We start from the raw sequence: 27295 nt of genomic DNA, 5'->3' as shown, positions 1-27295 counted from the left end.
TGTATAAGATGAAACTACTGTGTGCCAGGTGCTTTACTATGTACTTTCTGTTGATATTTCTGTTTTTTGTTTTTTTTTTCCCACACTTTAAGGTAGCTGATAGGTCCGTTTATTGTGGATAAATAGACCAGAAAGGTTGAGTGACTTACCCAAGGTCACACAGCTAGTTAATGGCAGTGCTGGGATTCAAACTCGCCTCTGGTCAGGCGTGGTCGCCCACATCTGTAATCCTAGCACTTTGGGAGGCCAAGGCGGGTGGATCATTTGAGGCCAGGAGTTCAAGACCAGCCTGGGCAGCATGGCGAAACCACCTCTGTACTAAAAATACAGAAATTAGCCAGGTACAGTGGCGTTCGCCTGTAGTCTCAGCTACATGGGAGGCTTAGGGAGAAGAATCACTTGAGCCTGGGAGGCAGAGGTTGTAGTGAGCCCAGATTGCACCACTGCACACCAGCCTGGGTGACAGAGCAAGACCCTGTCTCAATACATACATACATACAAACCAGCCTCTGCCCGACTCTACAGCCTGTTTTCTTTGTAGAAAACACTTCTTATCATCACAAAAGTTAACTGTGGTGTCCTCTGCACAAGAAGGCATTGCTTTGGCATTGCGTTTGGGGAAGGTCTCCACGTCACATGGCTGTTAAACTGTTCTAATGGTGAAGGGGGTTGAGGTTCAGTTTCTAGGAAAATTCATTCTTAAGAAACCCTGGTTAAAGAGGATAAATGAGCCTGCCCAGTGTAGGCCAAGGGACCGCAGCTCTCGAGATGCTAAGAGGATACTTTTGACACCAGCTTCCCATCGTTGGTAGCACAGTCAGGCTGCGTTAGTTCTTCCCATGTGCCGTTCCCCTGGCCCGTGTCTGTCCTGGTTTGTAAGCCTGAAGAAGACCTCTGTGTCTGACGGCCCTCTTCTTTCATCCTCCTTGTGCAGGTGAGGCGAAAGGCCTTGCAGGAAGAGATTGATCGAGAGTCAGGCAAAACTGAAGCTTCTGAAACCAGGAAGTTGATGGTAAGTTCAGGGCTAGGGCTCTGTGGGGAGGTGGTGCCCTCGGCCTCCCCTCGCCTCCAGCATGGGGAGTGGAGCAGGGGAACGCAGTCTGTCCAGGCCCCAGAGGCAGCCCCAGCCTGCAGTTGGCTCCCTCCACAGCAGAACTTGTCCTAAGCTAATTTCCTGCCTTCTGAAGAGGCACTTGCCTCCTCCTGGAGAGCTGGCTCCATGAGATAAGCTGCCTGAACCTTTGTCTCAGCGCTGGACTGGTGGGGTGCCCCAGGGATTAGTCACCGAGGACACATTCCAGCGAGCTCTTGCCAGCGGTGGACAGTACCCTGAGAGGGCTGCTAGGAACAGGGGCAGGAGGCGGGGTGGGGGTGGGGGGGTGGGGGTTGGGGGGCGGTTGGGGTGGGTGGTGGTGGTGGTGGTGGTGGTAGTGGCCTTTCTCAGATGCACTTTGACTGGGAAGCATCCAAGCCAGGCCTGAGGTGATTTCTTGGGAGGGAGGAGGGTGTGAGGATCATGAGGCTGGAGAGTGGGAGGCTGGCAGGCTGGGGCCCTGGCGGGGTTCAGTGGGGCTGTGTGCTGGGTGCTGGACATGGAGCAGATGAAGCCCATACGATCCCCATTGTCGTGCTCACTGTCTAGAGGCCCAAGGAGGGTGATGGGGCAGGGAAATGGTTAGCAAGCAGGAAAAGGAAGATTAGTTCAGATGGCAGTAGGCCTCAGAAGAAAGAACAGTGAGGTGGAGAGAGGCTGCGGGTGGGCTCTGCAGCAGATGGGGCGAGGACTGGGAGATGGCGATGCCTGTCCAGAGATGTTCGGGGTGCAGAAGCCCCAGCCTGCAGGAGACCAGGGGAAGAGCGTTTCCATCAGGCCAGTGGCTGGTGCGGAGCCCTAAGGTAGGAAAGGACCTGGCGTGATCTGTAGGGAAGGCTAATGGGACTGCACTGCACCTGGAACGAGGGATGACAGGGCTGCAGGCCACAGGCCTCGGTAGAGAGCTGGCCTGGGGTCTGGCTGAGTGGGGGCAGCTGGAGGGCATTGACTCTTCAAGCAGGAAGCCCTGGGAGAAGGCGCAGCCTGCGTACCACAGCCTGAGGATGGCGGCAGTGGGTAGAGAAAACAGCTGTGTGGTTTATTTCCGAGGCACAGCTGGTGGGACTTGTTCATAGATTGGATTTTGGGGAGAGGAAGAGAAGGGTCCGGATGACCATTGAGGCTGGCCTTCAGGCTCTGTCTTTAGCTGTCAGTGCATTCAGCAGAAAAGAAAAGATTCAGATCAAAAGATCTGAAATCACTTCCTGGCTCTGCAACTTTCTAGTTGGGGAACTCTGGGCAGGTGCCTTTCCCCGAGCCTCTAGTGTCCACACCCATCAAATGGGACTCGTACCTTGGCATGGTGGGGTATGGAGTGGGGCTTTGTTAGGTGTCCTGCCTGGGGGTGCCCTTTCTCTCTATGTCACCCTGCTGAGCTGAGCCAAGCTGATGAGACACCCAGCTTGAAGAGGGAAGGCAAGAAACAAAGCAGTGTGATTCGGAGCTGATGTCCCTGGAAGGACCTGATGACAGGAGAGTGATCCTGGGGCACAGGCGCAGGGACGTGCCATGCCACTGAGACATGTGGTGGTCAAGGGGCCCTCTGGGTGGGCAGCAGCCGTTTGAAGCGCTGGTTCACCCAGGTACAGCTAGCAGTCTCCTGCTCTCCCCAGACCGCGTGGGGTGGTCACAGGTGGCCTCTCACTCCAGAAACTGCAGGGCAGGGGGGCTGTCCTTATTTCGCCATTTGGGCCACCATGAAGCTGGGAGAATGTGTCACCAGTTCACTCAGGGCAACTGTAGTGATAACTGGTTCTTGTTCTCCCAAGGCCAACGCAGAAGTAAGTGCTGGGCTGGCATCCGGCTTGTGACGGAAACTTCCAAGTTCCCAGGCAGTGTGGGTGTCAGCAGTGTGGTTGGGGTGGGGAGAGGAGTGACCCGTCGCTGAGGCATTCAGGTATGCCATGCATCGCGCACTGGGCTTTTGGTATCAAATCCAATGTACGTCTCACTGAAGCCCTGTTAGGGGGATATTATGACCCCAGCTCAGAGATGAGGACACCAAGGCTGAGAGAGGTTAGGGGACCTGACCAGGGACACCCAGGTGAGGCTTCTTCCCGGGTCTACATGACTTGAGTGACAGACTTCTTGGGGGTGGGTTTCTTTCCGCTCCCTCTGACCTGGAGAGAAGGGGGTCTGGAGGGGCTCTTCTGCATTTTCTTGCATGGGGTGGTAGAGCACTTTGGCTGGAATGGGGACCCCTGCGTTCCTGGGCTAGGGTGAGTCTGACTTGGCTGTTGGCCCCTTTAAAACAGGGCTTCTGAGAGGCACACTTTAGATCCGCACTCAACCTCTCCCACCCTCCAGCTCACCCAAATGTTAGGCTGCTGCTGAGTGAGCGCTAGCCCACCCTGCCCTGCTGCTGGGCTGGGGGTTGCCTGTCTTGGGACTTGTGCACTGTGGGGAGGTGGAAGGAGGTGGGCTGTATAAGGACCTCCTGGGAAGTGGGGAGAGTGCCCTGTATAGGGAGGTGGAGGAAGGGCGCTGTGTAGGGAGGTGGGGGGAGTGTGCTGTGTAAGGAGATGAACTGTGTAGGAAGGTGGGACTGATGTGTAGGGAGGTATGCTGTGTAGGGAGGTGGGGGGAGTGCACTGTAGAGGGAGGCACAAGGGGAGTATGCTGTCTAGGGAGGTTGGGCTGTGCTGTGTAGGGAGGTATGCTGTGTAGGGCTGTGAAGGGAGTATGCTCTGTAGGGAGGTGGGGGTGCACTGTGTAGGGAGGTGTTGGTAGGTAGGGAGGTGGGGAGAGTGCACTGTAGGGAAATGGGGAGAGTAGGCTGTGTAGGGAGGTGTGGGGAGTGTGTTGTGTATGGAGCTGAGGGGACTGTGATGTAGAGGTATGCTGTTTAGGGAGGTGGGGGGAGTCTGCTGTGTAGGGAGTGTGCTCTGTAGGGAGGTATGGTGTGTAGGGAGGTGGGCGGAGATGCGCTGTGTAGTTAGAGTGTGCTGTGTAGGGAGGCAGGAGGAGGTGGAGGCTGCTGTTTAGGGAGGTGGGGGGAGTCTGCTGTTAGGGGAGTGTGCTGCGCAGGGTGGGTGGCGGGACTGTGATGTATAGGGAGGTATCCTGTATAGGGAGGTGGGGGGAGAGCGCTGTGTAGGCAGGTGGGGGAGGGTGCTATGTAGGGAGGTGCGGGGAGGGTGCAGTGTTGTGAAGTGAGGCACACTGTGCTCTGTGCCGTGAGTTAGGGAAGGAGGAGGGCAGAAAGGCAACTCTGTGTGCAGGTGTGTAGTGGTGTTGGCCGGACCTGGGCTGGAATTCCAGGGGTCACTAGTTAGGTTTCTGTCTCCAGCTAAGCTGCAGACCTCTATTTCCTCCTCTGTGCAATGGGAATAACACCAGTGTTTCTATAGGGCTCTCATTAGGATTAATGGAATCATCCACTGTTGAGTTTATTAGCACTGTGCCTTGTGCCTGGTACGCAGCAGCCATCTAATCTGCTGGGCCCTCTCTGATGAGGCTGGTAGCAAGGGAAGGAAAGGGTTTTGGACTCAAGGAAAATAGCCACCTTTTTCCTCTCCTCACAGGGAACCCAGTTTGGCCAGTGGGATACTGCTAGTTTTGAGAACGAGGAACAGAAACTGAAATTTCTGAAACTTATGGGTGGCTTCAAAAACCTGTCCACCTCGTTCAGCCGTCCCCCAAGCACCACTGCAAGGCCCAACATGGCCCTCAGCAAGAAGGCAGCAGACAGCTTGCAGCAGAACCTGCAGCGGGACTATGACCGGGCCATGAGCTGGAAGTACAGCCGAGGAGCCGGCCTCGGCTTTTCCACCGCCCCCAACAAGATCTTTTACATTGACAGGAATGCCTCCAGGTCAGTCAAGCTGGAAGATTAACCTCTAGAGTTTTGTCCCCCCAAAACTGCCACAATCACTTTGATTATCCCATTTATGGTGGAGGTTACAAATTTTTTGTGTGTGAAAAATCAGATCTTGGTGATGACCTTGAGCAGTAGGATATAAATAACTCCCATAAGCTTAGCGTTCCAGTAATGGAACACTAGGCATAAATGGGTTCTTTAGTTTTGCAGATGAAAGCCATCTGACACTTGGCTCACATTGAACGCCAGAAGAGATTAAGGACAAGGACACCTATCTTAATGGGCTTGGATGAACTGGGGTAGGGCAGCTCATGTTTCTGGAGCCAGGAGAACGAGTGAGTGGTTTTATCCTCCTGGTTTCTGTGTTAAACTTTCTGTCCCTTTTTGAGACATCAGGTGCGTACAGATAACCTTTGTTGAGTGTTTAGCAGGTGCTAGGCGCATACTGGTGTTTTCCTTAATGTATTTAATCTTCATAATGATGAAATGGGTGCTATGACTGTCCCCATCTTATAGATGAGGCAACTGAGGTTCAGGGCTAAAGTAATAAAATTGCCTGAGGTCATCCAGCCACTAAGTGCAGGGTGTTGTACCCGGAAGCCCTGAGTTCACTGTTTGCCACTCTCAATGTCCCCTCTCAGGCATTTCAGCAGAATCCTCCTTGGGGATTGAAATGTCTTCAGATTGAGGAAACAATTTTATTTTTGAGACAGAGCTTTGCTCTTGTTGCAGAGGCTAGAGTGCAAAGGCGAGATCTCGGCTCACTGCAAACTCTGCTTCTTGGGTTGAAGCGGTTCTCCTGTCTCAGCCTCCTAAGTAGCTGGGATTACAGGCAGGTACCACCATGCCCGGCTAATTTTGTATTTTTAGTAGAGACAGGGTTTCTCCATGTTGGTTAGGCTGGTCTTGAACTCCTGACCTCAGATCTGCCTGCCTCGGCCTCCCAAAGGGCTGGTGAACCACCATGTGTGGCCTGGAAACAAGTTGTATGACAAGTCTGCATGTCTGATTGGAAGTGGAGTGAACGAGGAACAGGGAATCGCAAGCTCCTTTTCCTTTCCGGTCTTAGAGTAGCTGGTAGGCAGGGAGGTGTCTGAGATGTCACCAAATGCATGTGGCTGAGCTTCCTCTGCTGCTGGGAAATGGGCATCTAAAGCAGTCCTGCCTTTTCCACCGGCCTTCCTGTGACCCTAAGTGCTGAGCTAGGATTTTGTCTTTTTGTGCTTTGACTGGATTCTGAACAAGGCATTTTAGGAGTGGTTAGTCCTGCTAATGAACCAGATGGCAGATTTCCAGGGACATGTGTGTGTGTGTTTGAGATAGGGTCTCACTCTGTCACCCAGGCTGGAGTGTAGTGGCATGATCATGGCTTATTGCAACCGTTACCTGTCCAGCTTAAGTGATCCTCCCACCTTAGCCTCCCAAGTAGCTGGGCCTGCAGGCGTGCACAACCAGCAGCTAGTTTTTAAGTTTTTTTGTAGAGACGGGGTCTCACTATATTGTCCAGGCTGGTCCCAAACTCCTGGACTCAATTCATCCTCCTAAAATGCTGGGATCACAGGTGTGCACCACCATGCCCAGCCCCAGGGATGTGTCTGATGAGATTTTTTATCTCACAGAAGAGAATCCCAGTTGACTTCCTTAGGTGGATGTTGAATGCCAGGAGGAGGAGAAGAATGTGGCGATGTCACAGGAAGTTGATAACATGTTTTAAGCCGCTAAAATTGTGATTTGTTAAAATAACAATAGAAAACCTAATACAGGTCTCATGTAGAAGATTCCATCATTTTGCTCTTCTATGATTCTGGCTTACACGTCATTGCTCCATCATTCCTAATTCAGCCCATGCAGACCAGGATTTTCAGAGAGCTGATTCAGTAATGGGCTGGGGAAAACTGCACACATGAGGATGTACAAAATTTTAGCCTCCGCCTGGGCCACACAAGATTCATAAGTGCCTTTGGTATAATGGGTACCCAACCTCACGTGAAAGTCCAAGTTGAGGTTAATGTGAGAGCAGTAAGAATTCACTGGCCTAGGCTTGGGAAGCAATGCCGTCCAACACAGCCTCAAAGGAGAAGAAATGACTTAAAGAACAGTATGTGAATTTGCCAATTGTTTTTTTCACTTAAATAGCAGCACACAGTATTCGTAGTAGATAATTTTAATGAAAATAATTTTGTGAAATAAAGGCCACTTGGGAGTATTTGAGCCACAGCACAATGCTTTCTGAGTTTCTGTATGGTTTATTTAGTAGAGGGGAGGGAAAGAGGCATTCTTTCGTGTCTGCTGTCCTTTTATAAATTTTTTTGAGATGTTGTTTAGCTCTTGTCGCCCAGGCTGGAATACAGTGGCGAGATCTCGGCTCACTGCAACCTCCGCCTCCTGGGTTCAAGCGATTCTCCTGCCTCAGCCTGCCAAGTAGGTGGGATTACAGATGTGTGATACCACACCTGGCTAATTTTTGTATTTATAGTAGAGACAGGATTTCACCATGTTAGACCAGGCTGGTCTCGAACTCCTGATCTCAGGTACAAAGTGCTGGGATTACAGGTGTGAATCACTGCGCCCAGCCTATAAATGTATTTAAAAAATCTTTTAGCCCCTTTTATCATTTGAGGTTAACCAAATGTTTAACTGTAGTCTTGTATTTCTCAGAGGTAAGATGAAATGTAATCATGTCTAATTCCAGTGTGTATCTTCTAGAAGCATAATAGTTTGGGGCACTTTGAAGCCACAATGTGGATGCATTTTCACAATGGCAGTGGGCCTGAGATTATGAATCACCAATCAGTATTAATGCTTTTATTGTTTGAAAATGAAATGTTGGTGCAGGCTTACCAGCAGTAATAGAAGAATCAGGTTCCACCAAACTGTTGGAAGAAAAGCAGACAGAATCACGTGCTGTTTCAAATTGTGGCTGCAAACTGGCTACTATTTAGACACGTTCTCTCTCTCCTGGAAGAAGACAGTCAGAAGTAATTGAATGAAGAGTCGTGAACGTAAGTGCTCCTTCAGGACATTTATTCTGTTAGAGTATACTGAAGCCACAGAGAATCTCAAATTTGACCTCGCTTTCTCCTTTGCTCTCCCAACACAGATTCTAAGTCCAATCAAGAGCTGCTTTTGATAGGAAAAAGAGTTAATGGAACGCTATTTCTGCCTTTCATAAAGCCTCCATAGGGGTAACACTGAGTTCCAGACTTTGGGCGCTCTCTAACTTGAAGGTACAAAGTGGCACTGCTTTTCAAAGTCCTTTTTCTCAGCTATGAAAAAACAAATACCTTCCAGAAAAGAAAGATGTCACTTCCATTCTTGTTTCTCTCTTGCTTAAGGCCCATTGGATCCTTTCTGGGGCTGAGAAATGGAAGGCCACTTGTGCAAAGCAAACACAGAGATGCTGCTTCTCACTGAAGATGGCATTTTAATGCTCTGTCACCCCCATTTCTTCACTGTCAGAATAACCTGGGTAGAGGCCAAAGCGTAAACCAATTTGCACATACATAAAAATAAAAGAAAAATGAGAAACCTAGATTCTCATTTTTCGGGGCAGCAGAGGAGACCTTTCTGTGTTTGGTGCCAGAGTCCCTGAGCCGGGGGTCAGGTTCTTGTTTGTAGAGGGAGTCTGAGGGCCAGCTCTGTCAGGTGAGTCATGTCTGGTTGTTTGCTTCGCTTCTTGATGTATTCTAGCGTTTTCACCTACGAGGAAAAGATCCCAGTCTTTTGAATTGGCCATTATGTGAGCTTAGACTTCTTAAAGAATAGTGAGTCTTTTGAGGGATGAGGAGAGGGAAGAAATCAAAGTCTTTAAGATAAAACCTTGGATTGCAACTTGCCCTAAAAATCAGATTTTGGGTATGACCAGAAATAACTGATGTTTTATGGTTTTTATTCAGAGGGAATAGACTTTTAAAGGTATGTCTCTTTTTTTTTGTTTTGGAGACAAGGTCTTGCTCTGTCACCCAGTCTGGAGTGCAGTGGTGTGATTACAGCTTACTGCAGCCTCAAACTCCTGGGCCCAAGCCATTCTCTGTCTCCAGCCTCCCTGAGTAGCTGGGACTACAGATGTGTACCGCCATGCCCAGCTCATTATTTATTTAGAGACCAGGTCTCACTGTGTTGCCCAGGCTGGTGTCAAACCCCTGACCTCAAGGATCCTCCTGCCTCAGCCTCTCAAAGTGCTGGGATTATAGGCAGGAGCCACCATACCTGGGCCAGCTCTGCTTTTTACTACTTGGAAGTGATCCAGCAGAAATGGACCAAGTGCCTTTCTAAAAAGGGAGTATGGGGTTGTCTGATACCCAAACCCTGATGCTGTGCTGAAGGCAGTGTGCACTGGCCAGTGGGCTCATACCACGGGGCCCTCCGCGCGCCTCACCATGGTCCTGGTGTCTGCACAGCCATGCCTCTGTGCCAGGTGCCACAGGTTAACAGAGAGCTGGTTGAGCTTGTTGTTGCGTAGGTCCCCATGGGCCAAGATGCTGTTAAAGAAGGAGAGACCCAACGAGCTCTGGCGTTTCAGGGCCTGAAATAGAAAAAGGAGATTAATACCTTGCACTGGGGCTCAGGCCGGGCCCGCAGACATGCTGTGGACAGTGTAGTTGGCTTGAGGCGGTAGGGCGTGCCTGAGTTCGACTGCCAGTTCTACCAAGTATTTGCTGTAGGGCAAGCTGCCGAACCTCCCAGAGTCCCAGCTGCTTCATCTGTAAATGACAGGAAGGTCACCGCAAGATGACGAAGCTCTGTGCCCACAGATGGTCATTACTCATGAAATGGCAGAAACTTGCCAGTCAGCGAGGTTGGGAATGAAGGGTAACCCAACAGTAACAAGCCTTGTCTTAATGCAAGCACAGCTACAAACTGAAAGGCTTGAGCTTGTCTCTTTCAGATGTGTCCTCAAACTACCCAAAGCTGCAGTCAGTATTCCTGGCCCTGGGCTGCCGGTAAAAAGACCAAAAGACATCTCATGAACCGAGCTCCCCAATTCTTAGTGCCCATCTCCAGCCCTTACACGTGGACACCAGATGTTTCCTTTCTTGCTCAATAATCTGATGTGAGAGGTATCTTGCCAGAAAAAGTCTAACCACAATGTCATGGTAGACCGACCCTGAACCCCAGCTTTAAATGGTAGAGACAATGGAAAATAAATCTCCAAAATGTAACACCAAGCCCAGGAGAGAGGATACAACTTCCCCAAGGTCAACAAAGGCCCCCGGAGAGGCCCCATCAACAGATGGGTACCTGCTATTCAGGAAGCCCGTGGGGCCAGAGCAGATCCTGCATCTATACGTCAGTGCTGCCAAGAGTCTCGTGTCCGCATCCGCTCTGCTCCCCGACTGAATGGGTTAAAGAGCCCTTAAGAGTATGCCAGGGATTCTGCTCTGTGCTTTATCAACTCGCCTGATTTAACCTTCATGACAATACTATGGCAGATACATTTCTAACCCCCTATGGTAGACAGAATTCTAGAGGCGTCTCCCAATATTCCTCACTGTTATTCAAACATGAATCCAGGTGCTGCCATGGAGGGATTGCAGATGGAATTAAGGTAGGGAGAGTATCTTAGATGACCTGAGTGGGCCCACTCAAATCACTGCGGCCCTTAAAAGCAGAAGTTTTCTCTGACCAGAATCAGACATAAGCAGTGGAAGAAAAAACAGGGAAGAGGAGAAGTCAGAGATTCAAGACATAAGGAGAACCAGGCCTAGTAGTGCTGGCCATGAGCTGAGAAACACAGGCAGCTTCTAGAAGCTGAGAAGGATGCCCGGCCAACAGACACAGGACCTCAGTCCATGATCACATGGCACTGTAGTCTGCCAGTACACTGAAGGAACAGGAAGTGGATTCTTTCCAGTACCCCAGCTAGCAAGACCTTGACTCTGGCCTTGTGAAACCCAGAACAGAGACAGCAGCCCTAGCCAGCACTGACTGCTTGCCTATCTAAGAGCGAGATCAAAAATGGGTACTGCTTTAAGTGCCAGGTTTGTGGCAATCAGTCATGGTGGCAACAGGAAACTAATACACTCCCATTCTACAAATGAGGCGCCTGAGGCACTGAAAGGTTAGGAAGTTGCCCAAGGACCACAGTTGGGCTCTTGCAATGCAGAGGGGAGTCTGCGCTCCAGCTAACTGTGGAGCCTATACGTACTCACAGCCCTCTCCAGGCCACACCCCTAGGGTCGAAGTGTATCAGGAATCGCAGACGTAAGGGGCCGAAACCTGCCCAGTGCTACGGGCCACTTCCGCTGTGCAGTTTTATGCGGGTAGAAAGAATGGCTTGATTGGGCTTACACCAAAACACATTTCTTCCTGCTTTTCTCAACTACTCTTGGTGGCTAAAACGAACTTATAACCATCCCTTTCAGCGTTCCACAGGTATTTCACATGGAGCCTGCTAGCTGCTATGCCAACTGATTTACCCCTTCTTTTTTTCCCAAATGAGAATTCAAAATCTTCTAGTGAAAAGAAAAAAAAATTAGCTGAGCATGGTAGCACACACCTGTGGTCCCAGCTACTCAGGAGGCTGAGGCAGCCCCTGGAATTTGAGGCTGCAGTGAGCTATGATCACATCACTGCACTCCAGCCTGGGCAACAGAGCAAGACCCTGTCTTAAAAAAAGGAAAAAGTCAAGGAACAGCTTCAAATGCAGTTGGGCAAGGTGGCTGAGTGGCAATTAAGAATTTTTGCACGACCCCCAGCCCCCCAAATTGAGTCTGCTTTGGCAACAGCCTAGAGCAGGTGACAGTCACAGAAGCAGCAGAGCTGACCTTGAAGAGCCCAATCATCAGGGAGCAGGTTGTGTTTTGGGTGCCCAAGCCCGTGGGCACAGAAAAGGCAGCACTCTGGCATGGGGTAAGCAGGCTGGCACCTACTGGGCAGGGACTCTAACTGCCTGGTGACCGCCTGTTCTGGCTTCATTTGTTCTAACAGACAATTCAGTTATGCCCCAAGTGGGAACTTGAGTCCATTCTGCTCTCCTTCTAACATGGTCCTTGTCTGACACCTGGGAGAACAGGGGGCCGTGCTTTCTGCTTAGATCTAGAAGACCAAGCTAAAAGAAAACACTTTCAAAGCCAACTAAAAGTCTCCTCAGATAGAGGCCCTTTGACTACTATTCACTGAAGGGGGAGAAATTGTTTTAAAAGTCAGACAAGGAGCACAGTGCCTAATTGGCTATTTCTCCATTCCATATTTTCTCAATTAGCAAAAAGCTCAATTTGCATGTGTTTTAAATGCTACAGCCCATTAAAAGTGAAGTCATTAGAGACACGTCTGAGGGATGAGACACATGCCAGCTGATACTCAAACACGGAGAAAAACAGAAACACGTAGCTGGGGAACCAAATCAGGCCTGACCCCCCCTCCCCTCGCCACAGAGGTTTTAAATAGAAAAGAGCTGCTTTTCCTATGAGAATTGTAATTTCCAGGAAGCTCTAGGGGTTTGGCATGGTTCCCGGCTCTACCACACCCAAACAAACAACTTCATAAAATACAGCTTGTGATTAAAACGAGGCTGGCACCTTCACGTGGCCTTAGAGGATGATTTTGGAAGCAGGGCTGCTACCAGCGCTAAGAGATGTGATGCTCAAAACAGCACAGGCACCAGAGTTTCCCAACAGCAGGAAGCCACCCGCCCCACTGGGTGGGAAATCCCACCAGGCCCCGCCTGGGTACCAAGCCTCATGCTCCTGTGGGTACCAGACTCTAGAGGATTCCAATATGATTGCTTTAGCTGAACTTTCAATTGCACCATTAAAACTGTATAACATGTTTGGTTTCAGCTTGGTCCACCACCCATATGATCGTGTTTGTTTTTATTTATTTTAGAGACAAGGTCTTGCTTTGCTGCCAGGGTTGGAGGACAGTGGTGCAATCACAGCTCACTGCAGCCTCAAACTCCTGGGCTCAAGCAATCCTCCCACCTCAGCCTCCTGAGTAGTACCAGCTACTCAGGGTCCACACCACCATGCCTGGCTAATTTTTATATATTTTTTAAGAGATGGGGTCTTACTATGTTCCCCAGGCTGGTCTCAAATTCCTGGAATCAAACAGTCCTCCTTGCTTAGCATCCCAAAGTGTTGGGATTATAGGCATGAGGCACTGTGCCTGACAGATGTTTTTTTTAATAAATGTGCATTTATGGACAGACATTTTCAGTGAACATCCCTGGTATTTATGTGACATGAAATGTTCTCCAGAAACATTCCATCTTTGCTGTTCTCTCAGAGTTTTGTTTCAGTATCGCTATCATAAACAGCTCCAAATTATATGGTTCTGGGCTTTATTTCTATTGCAAGCTTGGGGCTTTTGGGCTGTGATCATTTATGCTGTCAGTGACCAGCTCTGATGAAACCCAGCCTGTTGCCTCGACATGAAGAAACATAATTTTGAACCACATGTCAAGTTTTCTGTGTGTGTGTGACTTGTCAAACACACATCATTGTCCTAAGAGGTTCCTGGACTAGAAGGTGTAGCCAGAGCCAATGGTTTCAAGAAACCAGGAGAAGGCCAGGGGTGGTGGCTTAGGCCCAGAATCCCCAGCACTTTTCGGAGGCCAAGGTCAAGGTGGGTGGATCACTTGAGCACAGTAATTTTTTTTTTTAAGACATAATCTCTGTCACCCAGGCTGGAGTGCAGGGGTGAGATCCCAGCTCACTGCAACCTTCCTCTCCTGGGTTCAAGAGATTCTCCTGCCTCAGCCTCCCGAGTAGCTGGGATGACAGGCATGCATCACCACATCCAGCGAATTTTTGTATTTTTAGTGGAGACGGGGTTTCACTGCGTTAGCCAGGATGCTCTTGATCTCCTGACCTACCTGCCTGCCTTGGTTTCCCAAAGTGCTGGGACTATAGGCGTGAGCCACCATGCCCAGTGAGGATGGGTGATACTTTGTACAGTGTAGGAAGTGACAAAGAACTATGACAATTCAGTTTCATCTTATTTTGTCCTGAAAGGGTCTGAATGCTGTGAAAGTATATGAGGTGAGAGATATAGGAGCAAAACCCAGGAGGAACAAGAGGAACTCCAGGAAGACCCAGTGGGTTGGGAATGAAGGAGCTGGAGGACGGGAGTGGTCATGCACTTTGGAAGGAGGACAGGAAGACCCAGTGGGTTGGGAATGAAGGAGCTGGAGGACGGGAGTGGTCATGCACTTTGGGAGGAGGACAGGGTGGGAAAGGCACTAAGAACCAGAGAGCCAAAATTCATCTCAGGTTTGGGGAAGGGAACTGAGTAGGAGGAAGGTGAGAGAACAGAGGCCTCTCCCGCCAGGAGGATTTCAGGAATGAGTTACCAGGCAACATCTTTTGCTAGGAGGGAATAAAATAATCAAGATCATCAGAGCTTTGAGCAAACAGCTCCTAGTGGATAAAGGGCAAGATCTAGGGGAAATGTGTGGAGCAGTCAGTCAGAGGAACGCAGACAGGCCAGGCACTGGCTCTGACTCCCAAGATGCTGCCAGCCTCCCTGTACCTCCACCTTGACTACACTACAGCAATCAGCCTGAACCGCAGCAACAGAGACACGCCTATATGTCTCCACAACTAACCGGCTCAGCCACATTTGAGACAGCGTATGTGGGACCCATATGTCACTCACACATTTGGGCCAAAGCTGGGAAAATGGAAGCCATGGTCATCAGCATAGCTTGGGAAGGGAACCAGGTAGTTAATTAGGTTGTACTAGATGGAAATCACCCTGAAATCAATCAGCTATATAGAGAATATGAAAAAAACTGCTCTGAAAACATAAAAGACACATTTGATAAAAGAATCTAGTTTGTGGATAAGAGCAGGGCTTCCAGAAAATTGCCTTGACCATACTCCATAGCTACTGCCCTAGGATTCAGTTTCCTCATCTGTAGAGCATAAAGGGACTGCTGTGAGAATTAAGTGGAATAATTCATGCAAAATTCTTTATACTTAACATACACTGAAGAGTGGAAAAACCGCCTACTAGATAATGACCACACACCACCTCTTAAAAGTGAAGTGAGCCACACATGGTGGCTCACACCTGTAATCCCAGCACTTTGGGAGGCCAAGGCAGGTGGATCGCTTGAGCTCAGGAGTAACATGGTAAAACTCCATCTCTACTAAAAATAAAAAATTAGCTGGGTGTGGTGGCAGACACCTGTAATCCCAGCTACCTGGGAGGCTGAGGCAGGACAGTCACTTAAACCCAGGAGGCAGAGGTTGCAGTGAGCTGAGATCACACCATTGTACTCCAGCCTGGGCGAAGAGAGCGAAACTCCATCTCAAAAAAAAAAAAAAAAAAATGGAAACGCCTTGGTTGAGGAGGGCAGTGTAGCAGTGCAGAGTTCAGGTTTGGGAACTGGGGTTAGAATCTGTTTTATCACAGGAAATACCGAGGGCTCTGAATAACCCTCTGAGCCTCAGTCTCCCTTCCCATTCAGTGGAAATAAACACAGCACCTACATCTCAGGGCTGTTGTGGACACTGAAAGAGCCCAGGGATAGCAATTCCATGCTGTCACTGATTGACCATGTAGTGATGGAGCATCTGCCTCAGGCCAGGCTCTGCATGAGACATGGGTGGTGCAGACTGCTACAGGGGGGTCCCAGAGTCTCTCAGGTCTTCAAGACTCAGCAGGTCCCTGCTCCCACAGAGCTTAACTACATTCTAGTTGGGGAGCCAGGGGGTGGACAAACTGAACATTTCAGACTGTGATCAGGGGCTAAAGGGACAGTCGGGCAGAGGCAAGCAGGTGATGGTGGTTCCTCGAGACAGGGTCTGGGAGGGCCTCTCTGAGGAGGTCCTGAGCTGAGATTTGAATGACAAGAAGGAACAGCCAGGGGAAGCCCTAGGGGAGGCAAGTCCAGGCAGATAAAACAGCAGGAGCGAAGGCCCCAAAGCACTGGAGAAGTGCTTTGCACATAAACACATTGCTCACGACCGTTTCCCTACTAGAATGAAAGGAAAACATCAAACTACCCTGGAAACTTGTGCTTTCAGAGCAAGAGGCCGGCGAAAGATGGTAGAGAGCACCCACCTCGTCCTTGGCCAGGGTTTTCAGATGCTCTAGGATCTGAGCCATCACCGTCTCACAGAGTTTGTTGTTTTCTGCCAGGAACTTGGAGTCTCCCCCGTAGAGGCTGTCGTTGGAGTCCACTGTTGAACAAACAAGAACAGTGAAACAGACCCAAGCCCCGCGGCCATGCTAGCCAGGGAGAGGCAGCCATGTGTCATGTCACACAGTGTCAGCAGATGGCAGGAAATCATGGCAGGGCAAATGGAAGTGGCAGAAATTTCCCACTGGGCTTTGGGCCTTGGGAATCACAAAGAAAACACCCAGCCTGCAGAAGAGAGGATTTTATTTATTTATATATTTATTTTTTTAGATGGAGTCTCTGTCACCCAGGCTGGAGTGCAGTAACACGATCTCGGCTCACTGCAACTTCTGCCTCAAGGCTCAAGCGATCCTCCTGCCTCAGCCTCCTGAGTAGCTGGGATTACAGGCGCCTGCATACTCCCGCACTCCCCCCCATATATATATATATATATATATATATATATAGTGTGTGTGTGTGTATATATATATAGTATTTTTAGTAGAGACAGGGTTTCACCATGCTGTCCAAGCTAGTCTTGAACTCCTAACCTCAAGTGATCCACCTGCCTCAGCCTTCCAAAGTCTTGGGATTACAGGCATGAGCCACTGCACCCAGCCAAGAGATGATATTAACGTCTCCCTTTTAGGGAGCTGAGGCTCAGAAGTGGTCCTGCCTAGGATCCTAAGCCAGGAAGTCTGATTCCAGAGCCCACACTCTTAGCTACCGCATCCAGCCGCCCGCCCTGTCACCCTCTCCTCAAAACTGGCTTTGGAAAGACTGCAGAGATTTTCTATTTCAACTACTCTAGAAGAGTAAATCCCCTTGACAGTTTCTCTTGCTAAAAGCTCCTCCACTGTTTGCTTGGCCTCCTGTGACAACCACTGTCTAGAGTAAGATAGGCCCAGCCAAGGACAGCCTGAGTCTGAGCTCCTCCTTCCTCCCTCCCTCCTTCCTTCCTCCCTCCCTCCTTCCTTCCTTCCTCTCAACTGACCTTCACATAGAGCATAATCTGGGCAATGAAAGAGACATTACACTGTGTGCTGCTTTACACTTTTTTTTTTTTAACTTAATGATAAATTTGGGAGCTGGGATCAGTGGTTCACACCTGCAGTGCCAGCACTCTGGGAGGCTGAGGCAGGAGGATCACTTGAGTCCAGGAGTTTTGAGACCAGCCTAGACAACATAGCAAAACCCCATCTCTACAAAAAACAAAACTAAACAATGAGCTGGGTGTGGTAGCTCACACCTGTAGTCCCAGATACCTGGGAGGCTAAGGTGGGAGGACTGCTTGAGCCCAGGAGTAGGTGGCTTCAATGAGCGGTGATCACATGACTGCACTCTTGTCTGAGCGACACAGCAAGATCCTGCCCCAAAATAAAGAAAATAAATCTTTGTGTTATTTCTGTATCAGCGTACAAGCATACAATAATCCCTTACCCTTAGGGGATACGTTCCAAGACCCTCAGTGGGTGCCTGAAACCACAGACAGTATCAAACCCTGTATACATTATGCTTTTTCCTATACAGTAATGGGTAGGCAGTGTTGTATCGGTGTGGATAGAGTGGAAAAAGGTATGAATGATATCCCAGGTGGGACGAAGTGAAATTTTATCACCTTATTCAGTATAGTGTGCCAATTAAAACTTAGGAATTATTTCTGAGATTTTCAACTTCATATTTTTGGACCAGGCTGACTGTGGGGTAACTGAAACCACAGAAAATGAAACTGGGGCTGAGTGCAGTGGCTTATACCTGTAATCTGAACATTTTGGAAGGCTGAGGCAGGTGGATCACTTGAGGTTGGAAGTTCAAGACCAGGCTGGCCAACATAATGAAACCCAGTCTCTAGTAAAAACACAAAAATTAGCTGGGTGTCATGGTGTGTGCCTGTAGTACCAGCTACTGAGGAGGCTAAGATAGAAGAATTGCTTGAACCCTGGAGGCAGAAGTTGCAGTGAGCTGAGACTGAGCCACTGCACTCCAGCCTGGGCAAAAGAGTGAGACTCAAAAAAACAAAAAACCCCGGGTAAGGGGGCACTGCTGTGTACAGCCCTGTTGCTTTGCTGTCATGGCTGCGCAGCAGTCCACTGCATGATGGTCAGAATGCATTTACTTGGTTCCTACCAGAAACACTTTAGTGGCTTCCTTTTCTTTTTCTTTTTTTGGCCTGCTGCAAACCCTGGAGTTTACAACAAAACCACCAGCTCTGCCTTGCAGAGCCAATTCTTTCCTTCCACGCCCATAGGAGTTTACACACCTTTCCCACTGGATCTTTTTACAGCTGCTTTCATTCCAGCTACCAGACAGGGACTTGTATATGGCCGAGCATAACCGGGTGTGAACAAGCAGCACTCTGCCTGGGGAGCCCAGTTTAGCATCTGCACCCCTAGGCTTAAAAGAGAGCTCTGGAGCTAACAGAGCACTCAGTGGTCAAGAAGGGGGATTGTGCAGTGGCGGCTCCTGCTGCTTCTCCCCTGGCAGGGGCTGCAATCTGGGTCACTGTCCCAAGTGTGTGGGTCTCTGACAAACCAAGAGTCATGCTTGTGCCTCGGGTGTGGTTGTGTACACGCAGCCTTATGTGCGCAGAGCGAATCCAGTTTTATGGTTTAGGGATATCTTGAATAAACCAAATCCAGTTTAGCCTATCTGCTGGAATGTGATCTGTTGTGCTTATCTCGCCCCATTGAAAGAACACTTATCACTGTCTTGAGGAAACAAGTGGGAAGGATACTGTCTTCACATACACACAATTCAAATAGACAGTATTTATGAGAAACACAGTGGGGCCTGTGTGCAAGCGAGAGACAAATAGCACAAGATGGCCAGGCACAGTGGTTCATCCCTGTAATCCTGGAACTTTGGGAGGCCAAGGTAGGTAGATCACTTGAGCTCAGGAGTTTGAGACCAGCCTGAGCAACATGGCGAAACCCCATCTCCAATAAAAATACAAAAATTAGGTGTGTGCCTGTAGCCCAGCTACCCAGGAGGCAGATATTGCAGTAAGCAGAGATCACGCCACTGAGCTGCGAGCAGGGCAGCAGAGCCAGACACTGTCTCAAAATTAAAAACAAACAACATCAGTTTCCCTTGCAGATGGGCGAAGCTGAGTGTGAGAGGTGCCACGGGGAACAGTCCCATCATGGTGCAAGTCCTGAGCTGTCACTCAGCATCTCAACAGAAATATTCAGCGGACCACTGGCTATGAGCTATGAAGACAAGAGTTCACCTTCAGCACACACTTGCCGTGAAAACCAAGAAAAGCTGTAATTTGATTAAAAAAAAAAAACTGACTAGTAATCAAAGAACAGATGACTAAAAGCACAGAACTGTTTTTTAAAAAATCCCGGCTAGGTGTGGTGGCTCACGCCTGGAATCCCAGCCCTTTGGGAGGCCTGGGCGGGCGGATTGCTTGAGATCAAGAGTCTGAGACAAGCTTGGCCAACATGGTGAAACCGCGACTCTACAAAAAATACAAAAATCAGCTGGGCATGGTGGTACATGCCTACAGTTCCAGCTACTTGGGGGACCGAGGTGGGAGGATCGCTTGAGCCCAGGAGGTCGAGGCTGCAGGGTTTCATGTTCGTGCCTGAGTGACAAAGTGAGACCCTGACTCCAAAAAAATAAAATCACTTATATTACAAAGGAGAAAAAGAATGAAAATAACCAGTTTTGAGGTAGGTGCGGGAAAACTATTGGTAGGAATCTAATAGTGTGGAAATAGGTACGGAAAGCCTTAAAAATGTCCAGTATTTCACACCAATGATGATGACTTAAAAAAAAAAAAAAAAAAAAGGCCAAGTGCAGTGGCTCACGTCTGTAATCTCAGCACCTTGGGAGGCTGAGACAGACAGATCACCTGAGGCCAGGAGTTCGAGATCAGCCTGGCCAACATGGTGAAACCATGCCTCTACTAAACAAAATACAAAAATGAGCCTGGTGTGGCACGCCTGCAATCACTTGAACCTGGGAGGCGGAGGTTGCAGTGAGCTCAGATCACACCACTGCACTCCAGCCTGGACAACAGAGCAAGACTGTTTTCAAAAACAAACAAAAAAAACAGGGAAAAGAAGTGTTGGTGAGAATGTGGAGGAATTAGAACCCTCATGCATTGCTGGTTGGAATGTAAAACAGTGCAGCCACCATGAAAAACAGCACAGTGGTTCCTTATACCGTTAAACCTAGAACTGCCATCTGATCCAGTAATTCCCAAAGGAACTGAATGCAGGGACTCAAACAGATAAATGTTCACAGCATCATGATTCATAAAAGCTGAAAAGTAGAAACAATCTAAGTGTGTGTCAACAGATAAACTTATAAGCAAAATGTGGTACAGCCATACAATGGAATATTATTCAGCCTTAAAAGGGAATGACCAGCCTGGGCAACATAGCAAGACCCCAGTAAAAAAATCAGCTGGGTGTGGTGGCAGGTGCCTGTAGTGCCAGCTACTTGGGAGGCTGAGATGAGAGGATGGTTTGAGCCCGGGAGGTTGAAGCTGCAGTGAGCTGTAATCACATCACTGTATTTCCAGCCTGGCCAAGAGAGCAAAACTCTGACTCAAAACAACAACAAAAAGAATGAAACTCTGCCACATGCCACAGCACAAATAAACCTTGAAGAAATTACACTAAGTGAAATATACCAGACACAAACAAATACTGACTCCATTCATGAGATTCCTAGAGTAGGCAAAGAGACAGAAAGTAGAACAGAGGTTTACCAGGGGCTGTGGAAAGGAGAGAATGAAGGAACTACTGCTTACTGGGTACAAGGTCCCTGGTTAGGGATGATTTTTAAAATTCTGGAAATGGATAATAGTGATGGGTATACAACATTGTGAACGTACCTAGTGAAACTGAATTGTGCACTTCACTGGTAAAGTTTATGTTCATGTGTATTTTACCACATAAAAAAAGTTAAAAAAGAAAAAAAAAGGTCAGATTCTTTACTTGGAAAAAATACGCAGAGATTTATCCTAAGAAAATAAGCTAACAGGTGCAGAAAGATGTATGTGTGTGATGTTCACTGCACTGGTGGTGATAAGAAACAACAGAACGCCCACAAATACAGTGTTTTGTTTTGGGTTTTTTTGAGATGGAGTCTCACTCTAGTCACCCAGACTGGAGCGCAGTGGTGCGCGATCTCGGCTTACTGCAACCTCTGCCTCCCGGGTTCAAGTGATTCTCCTGCCTCAGCCTTCTGAGTAGCTGGGATTATAGGTATGTGCCTCCATGCCTGGCCAATTTTTGTATTTTTAGTAGAGACAGAGTTGGCCAGGCTGGTCTCTGACCTCAGGTGATCTGCCCACCTTGGCCTACAGGCATGAGCCACTGCAACCGCCTTTTGGTTTTTTTTTTTTGAGATGGAGTCTAGCTCTGTCGCCCAGGCCGGAGTGCAGTGGCATGATCTTGGCTCACTGCAGTCTCTACATCCTGGGTTCAAGCAATTCTCCTGCTTCAGCCTCCTGCCACAGGTGCATACCACCATATCTGGATAATTTTTGCATTTTTAGTGGAGATAGGGTTTCACCATGTTGACCAGGCTGGTCTCAAACTCCTAACTGCAAGTGATCCTCCCACCTCAACCTCCCAAAGTGCTGGCCTTACAGGTGTGAGCCACTACACCCCACCATGAACACCTACTTCATGAATCACCAATTGATAACATTTTACTCCTTTTGTGCAAGCTCTCTTAGCTTGTTGTCTCTACAAGGATGGACAGATACAATTTTTTGGGGGGGCGGTGAACCATGTGAAAGCAGGTTGCAGGCCTAAGAATAAGGAGAACAATTGATTTCCTTTGTTCCCCAGCTTCTCTGTTCACAGGACTCTCTCCTCCAGTCCTGAACTGCTCGTTTATGAGGACTCTGCTGGGATACTTCCCCAAAGTTTGCTTTGCAATTGCTCCTCTGACACCAGGTTGGTAGTTAATGGCCCTGGGCTGCGAGAGTCAATCTCAGAATTTCTAGCTGGCTCTGGCTACTGTGTCATGATTGTTACCTCCCCAGTATGGGATGGCAGTTATTCTTGTAAGAAGCAAAAAGAATTCAATTCAGCCATTCAACACCACTGGATTTTGCTGGGCGGCAAAACTGCAGCTGGTGAAGGAATTTCTCACGTCTACTGCTAAGGACCAGAATAGTTCCTGGCATAAATTTCCAGTCTTCCTCCAGGCTGGGATTCACTTCATTCTGAACAGCTCAGCAATGGAGAAGAGAGAAGGTCCAACCACCCCGAGCAGCCAGAGGCATGTTCAGAGCAAGACAGACACACACACACACACACACACACACACACACACACACACGCACACAGTACCTACTGAATAAGGCCTGCTGCATGCCAGGTTCTAGGCTAGGAGTGGGGGACCTAGTGGGGTACAAGGCCGACCTGGCCCTCCCAGAGCTCACAGTCCATCAGGAGATACAGACACACAACAGGAGTCTCACTCTGTCACCCAGGCTAGAGTTCAGTGGCACGATCTTGGCTCACTGCAACCTCTGCCTCCAGTGCTCAAGGAGAGCAGGTACTACACGAGGTCCTGGGATCCTGAAACGTATGACTGGGACAGAATCCTGGAATCAGTGAGACCTAGACTGAGTCCTAAAGGTTGAATTCACTAGCAAAAGTGGGAAGAGGGATGAGGGAGAAATGAATTTACCATGCTAACACTTGGTGATCATAGAGGGAGGGAGAAAAGGGTAAATTTGAGAATTAAAACTAATTTGGTCAGGTCAGAGTGCACTGTGAGCCTTCAAGTCCGGATGTCCCTGCAAATGGTCACTAAGAATAGCCCACAATCTGTGCATCTGTCTGACCCTGAGTTGCAAACCCAAATGCTTCAAGGGCCTGGCAGGTGACGTGGAAGAGTGAGGAGGGCTGCCTTGGCTTCACAGAAGCATCCTGGGTTGAATTCTTCCAATAAAGACACATTCTATTTGTACACTAAACAAACACTGGGTATCCAGGACTATTCTTCACTTCTGTATCAAACATGCACACACTCGTGTAACCTCGTGTGTCAGAGCCTTTTTTTTTTTTTTTTTTTTTTTTGAGATGGCCTCTTACTCTGTGTCACCCAGGCTAGCATGCAGTGGCACAATCATGGCTCACTGCAACCTCCACCTCCCGGGTTCAAGTGATTCTCCTGCCTCAGCCTCCCAAGTAGCTGGGATTACGGGTGCCCACCACCACAGCCAGCTAATTTTTGTATTTTTAGTAGAGATGGGGTTTCACCATCTTGGCCAAACTGGGTTTGAACCCTTGACCTTGTAATCCATCCGCCTCAACCTCCCAAAGTGCTGGGATTACAGGTGTGAGCCACCATGCCCAGCAGAGCCTTCTCTTTTTTTCTTAATCTTGGAAGAAAGGAGCCAAGGCACCCTCCAAAAATGCAAAAATTATTTAGCCCTCTTTTGCAGAAATTCTAAGCTGTGTCAACATCATCTACAAGCCTTCCTAGAATGAGGAAGCAAACAGGGGAAAAGGAGCCCCAGACCTTCCAGAGCCCCTGTGATTCCCTGGGTCTCCTACCAAGACACTGGGCAGGTCACAGTTGTGCATTCAAAGTAAACAGCTGGACTAAGTAGAAGAAAAAGAAAATCCATCCTTCTGTTTTCATCTTTAAAACCTAGAAAACTACACCCTTGCCTATCAAATATGGCCTCGCTCCCTCTGCTGCCAATCTGGCTCTGGTGGTCTTTACTGGCAGGCTTGTTCAGAGAAAGGATGGACTGAGTCTGTTTGAGAGAGAGGAAGGAAAGGAGGGAGAGGAGAGGGCAGGGCATACGCTTCTGACAGCATAACTGCCAGGTCTCTGTCTGGTACTCAAAGCTTTCTCTTTTGTTCAGAGCCTTCAATGTGCACTTCACAAAAGAGAAAACAAAAATGCCAAGGAATACAGGGGAAGGGCTGGGCGCGGTGGCACATGCCTATAATCCCAGCACTTTGGGAGGCTGAGGTGGGTGGGTCACGATGTCAGGAGTTTGAGACCCAGCCTGGCCAACATGGTGAAAGCCCAACCCTACTAAAAATACAAAAATGAGCTGGGTGTGGTGGTGGGCACCTGTAATCTCAGCTACTGGGCAGCCGAGACTGGAGAATTGCTTAAACCGGAGAGGTGGAGGTTGCAATGAGCCGAGATTGCACAACTGCAATCCAGCCTGGGCAATTGGGGAGACTCCATCTCAGAAAAAAAAGAAAAAAAGAAAAAGAAATACAGGGAAAGGTGGTCAACCTTGCCAGTCATCCAAGAAATGCAAACTCCACTTCTAGAATAGCTGACACAAAAAAGACTGGCCATAGCAACTAAACAAATGGAAGCTTCATTTGTGCCTGGTGGGAATGTCGATTGGTTTATTCCTTTGGGAAACTGTGAGGCAATATCCACCAACACTGAATAGAAGCAGACCCTATGAGCCAGCAATGCCACCCCCCCAAAGCAGACAGCCAGTGGGAATGTACACCAAGAAATACATGCAAGAATGTTCCCAGCTGCACTACTCATAATGACCCGAAACTGGAACTGGCCGCATGCAAATGTCCATCCAGAATGAATGAATCAATTCTGGTATCTTCACACAAAGGAATACTATACAGCAATGCAAGAAAGGGTAAACTACACTTCTGCATACCAGCACAGATGAATCTTGGACATCATGCTGAGTTAAAGCAGCCAGATGCCAAAGAATGCTTGCAAAATATTACATTTACATAAAATTCAGAAAGGGGCAATCTAACTAATAATGCTAGAAATTAGGAGAGAGAGTGGTGTGTCTTTGGAGAGTAGAGTAGTGATGCTGACTGAGGGAGGTGTTCTATTTCTTGATCTGGACTGTGGTTACCTGGGAGTGTTCACTGTGACAAGTCACTGAGCTCTGCAGTTTACTGCAAGTATGTTATATAATTCCCTTTAATTAAAACACTGCTTTTTTTTGAGATGGAGTCTCGCTATCTCCAGAACCCAGGCTGGAGTTCAGTGGTGCGATCTTGGCTCACCGCAGCCTCTCAGGCTCAAGCGATTCTCCTGCATCAGCCGCCCAAGTAGCTGGGATTATAGACGCCTGCCACCGCGCCTGGCTAATTTTTATTTTTAGTAGATAGGGGGTTTCACCATGTAGCCTCGAACTCTTGACCTCAGGTGATCTACCTGCGTCCACCTCTCAAACTGCTGGCATTATAGGCATGAGTCATTGCGCCCAGCCAGCACTGCTATTTTGTAATCAAGAAAGCAGTGTAATGCATGTCCCACCACTCTGCGTGTGAGTTCCACTTCCATCACTAACTAGCGGAAGCCCTGGAGTAGATCACATTGTCTTTCTGGATTTCCTCTTGCTTATACATAAAATGGGGACATAAATGCCTGTCCTCATAGTAAAGCTGTTAAGGATTAGTGGAAAAAGGCCTTAATCCCTGGGCATGCAGTAGATGCTCAGATCAGGGTAGCGGCCACCATTTTTGCTATGAACCAGCCTCCCTAAGTTACATCTTTATCCTCAGTCCCCAGATCCTGGCTAGAGAAAGTCTGAGAGGCATGACAGAAGGTAGGCCATCCGTTAAGCACTGCTAATGCGTTCACTGCAACTTCCAAGTGTAGAGATGGTTTTCTAAACCGTAAAGAATACAGTTACTGGCCAAAGCACTTTTGACATTAGGACCAATTTTTGGAAGCCAAAAATTAGAACTGAGGGTCTGCCAGGCAGGAGGATAGCTGGGCTAAGTGGGAAAAGGCCTGGAACTGGAATGTCTTGTAGTAACTCCAGGACATAAGGAGGCTGCTCCCAACTTGCACTAGCAAGTTCCAATGTCTGGTAGCAGGCAGGGGATCAAGGCCACCTCCTTCCTCCAGAGCACCCAGATAAGGGCCTCTGAGCCTTGGGATTACCTGAGGAGCAGGTTGCAAACACCCATACCAGGCTCCTGCCTGAGACTGTGGGAAGGAACGGGCCTGGCATGAAGCTCATGCATGGGTATATTTAGCCATTGTTCCAGTTTATTGTGTAGCACACTGATCCAAAAGAGTGTTCCTCTGAAAAGAGAACACTTACACACTGTTGGTGGAAATACAAATGAGTTCAGTCACTGGAAAGCAGTTTGGAGATCTCTCACAACTTAAAAAAGAACTACCATTCAACCCAGCAATCCCATTACTGGGTATATACCCAAAGGAAAATAAATCATTCTACGGAAAAGACACACACATGTATGTTAACTGCAGCACCATTCACAACAGCAAAGACATGGGATCAACTTAGATGCTCATCAACAGTGGACTGGATAAAGAAAATGTGATACATATACACAATGGAATACTATGCAGCCATAAAAAAGAAAGAGACCTTTGTGGCAACATGGGTGCGGCTGGAGGCCATTATCCTAAGTGAACTAGTGCAGAAACAGAAAGCCAACTACCACATGTTCTCACTTGTAAGAGGGCACTAAGCAATGGGTACCCATTGGGCATAAAGATGGGAAAAATAGACACTGGGGACTACTAGACAGAGAAGGAAGGGGAGGGGACAAGGGCTGAAAAACTACCTATTGGGCACTATCTCATTCACACCGAAAACCTCAGCATTGCACAATATACCCATGTAACAAACCTGCACGTATACTTCCTAAATCTAAAAGTTGAAATTATTATTTGAGACAAAGTCTCGCTCTGTTGCCAGGCTGGAGTTCAGTGGCACGATCCTGGCTCACTGCAACCTCTGCCTCCTGGGTTTAATCGATTCTCCTGCCCCAGCCTCCCAAGTAGCTGGGACTACAGGCGGGCTCCAACCATGCCAAGCTAATTTTTGTATTATTAGTAGAGATGGGGTTTCCCCATGTTAGTCAGGATGGATTCGATTTCTTGACCTCATGATATACCCGCCTTGGCCTCCCAAAGTGCTGGGATTAGAGGCATGAGCCACGGCACCCAGCCTATTCTTATTTTGTAAAGAGTGTTTTTCCAAACTGGTCTGACATTCAACACTATCTCAGGTCCTTGTTAAAAATGCAAATTAAGAAGGGAAGCCCAGGTGCAGAGGCTCATGCTTGTAATCCCAACACTTTGGGAGGCTCAGACAGGTAGATTGCTCGAGCCCAGGAGTTTGAGACCAGCGTGAGTAACATGGTGAAACCCTGTCTTCCCAAAAATTTTTTAAAAATTATCCAGGTACAGTGGTGCCTGCCTGTGATCCCAGCTACTTGGGAAGTTGAGGTAGGAGTATTGCTTAAGCCTGGGCTGTCAAGGCTGCAGTAGGCAGAGATCACATCACTGCACTCCAGCCTGGGTGACAGAGTGAGACCTTGTTTCCAATAAACAAATA

At 48.5% G+C, this 27295-nt stretch overlaps 2 protein-coding genes across 20 annotated transcripts in view; one reads left to right on the top strand and one right to left on the bottom strand.

The window, feature by feature from the left end:
• The window catches only part of KNOP1 (lysine rich nucleolar protein 1), a 179671-nt gene extending 156734 nt beyond the window's left edge, over nt 1–22937 (top strand). For 5 of the 16 annotated variants that reach the window (XM_078344815.1, XM_078344814.1, XM_078344810.1 and 2 more), the window contains 3 exons: nt 935–1012; nt 4618–4907; nt 21795–22937. In XM_078344815.1, the coding sequence (XP_078200941.1) occupies nt 935–1012; nt 4618–4907; nt 21795–22113 (687 nt within the window). In that variant the 3' untranslated portion in view covers nt 22114–22937. Of the gene's footprint in view, nt 1–934; nt 1013–2862; nt 2991–4617; nt 7134–7748; nt 7916–19065; nt 19627–21794 lie in introns of those variants that run through there. The other 11 variants (XM_078344820.1, XM_078344818.1, XM_017978786.4 and 8 more) reach the window with 6 other exon arrangements.
• VPS35L (VPS35 endosomal protein sorting factor like) overlaps nt 7921–27295 on the bottom strand; it is a 153431-nt gene continuing 134056 nt past the window's right edge. For 2 of the 4 annotated variants that reach the window (XM_078344797.1, XM_078344796.1), the window contains exons 29-32: nt 17247–17348; nt 15924–16042; nt 9292–9438; nt 7921–8612 (exon numbers count right to left, since the gene is read on the bottom strand). In XM_078344797.1, the coding sequence (XP_078200923.1) occupies nt 8514–8612; nt 9292–9438; nt 15924–16042; nt 17247–17348 (467 nt within the window). In that variant the 3' untranslated portion in view covers nt 7921–8513. The remainder of the gene's footprint in view (nt 8613–9291; nt 9439–15923; nt 16043–17246; nt 17349–27295) is intronic. The other 2 variants (XM_035267100.3, XM_002755944.7) reach the window with 1 other exon arrangement.

Source organism: Callithrix jacchus, chromosome 12 (assembly GCF_049354715.1).
Source record: "Callithrix jacchus isolate 240 chromosome 12, calJac240_pri, whole genome shotgun sequence".
Classification (NCBI taxonomy): Eukaryota; Metazoa; Chordata; class Mammalia; order Primates; family Cebidae; genus Callithrix; species Callithrix jacchus.
Note: the sequence above shows the minus strand (reverse complement) of the source record. Positions and strands in the feature narration are given on the sequence as shown.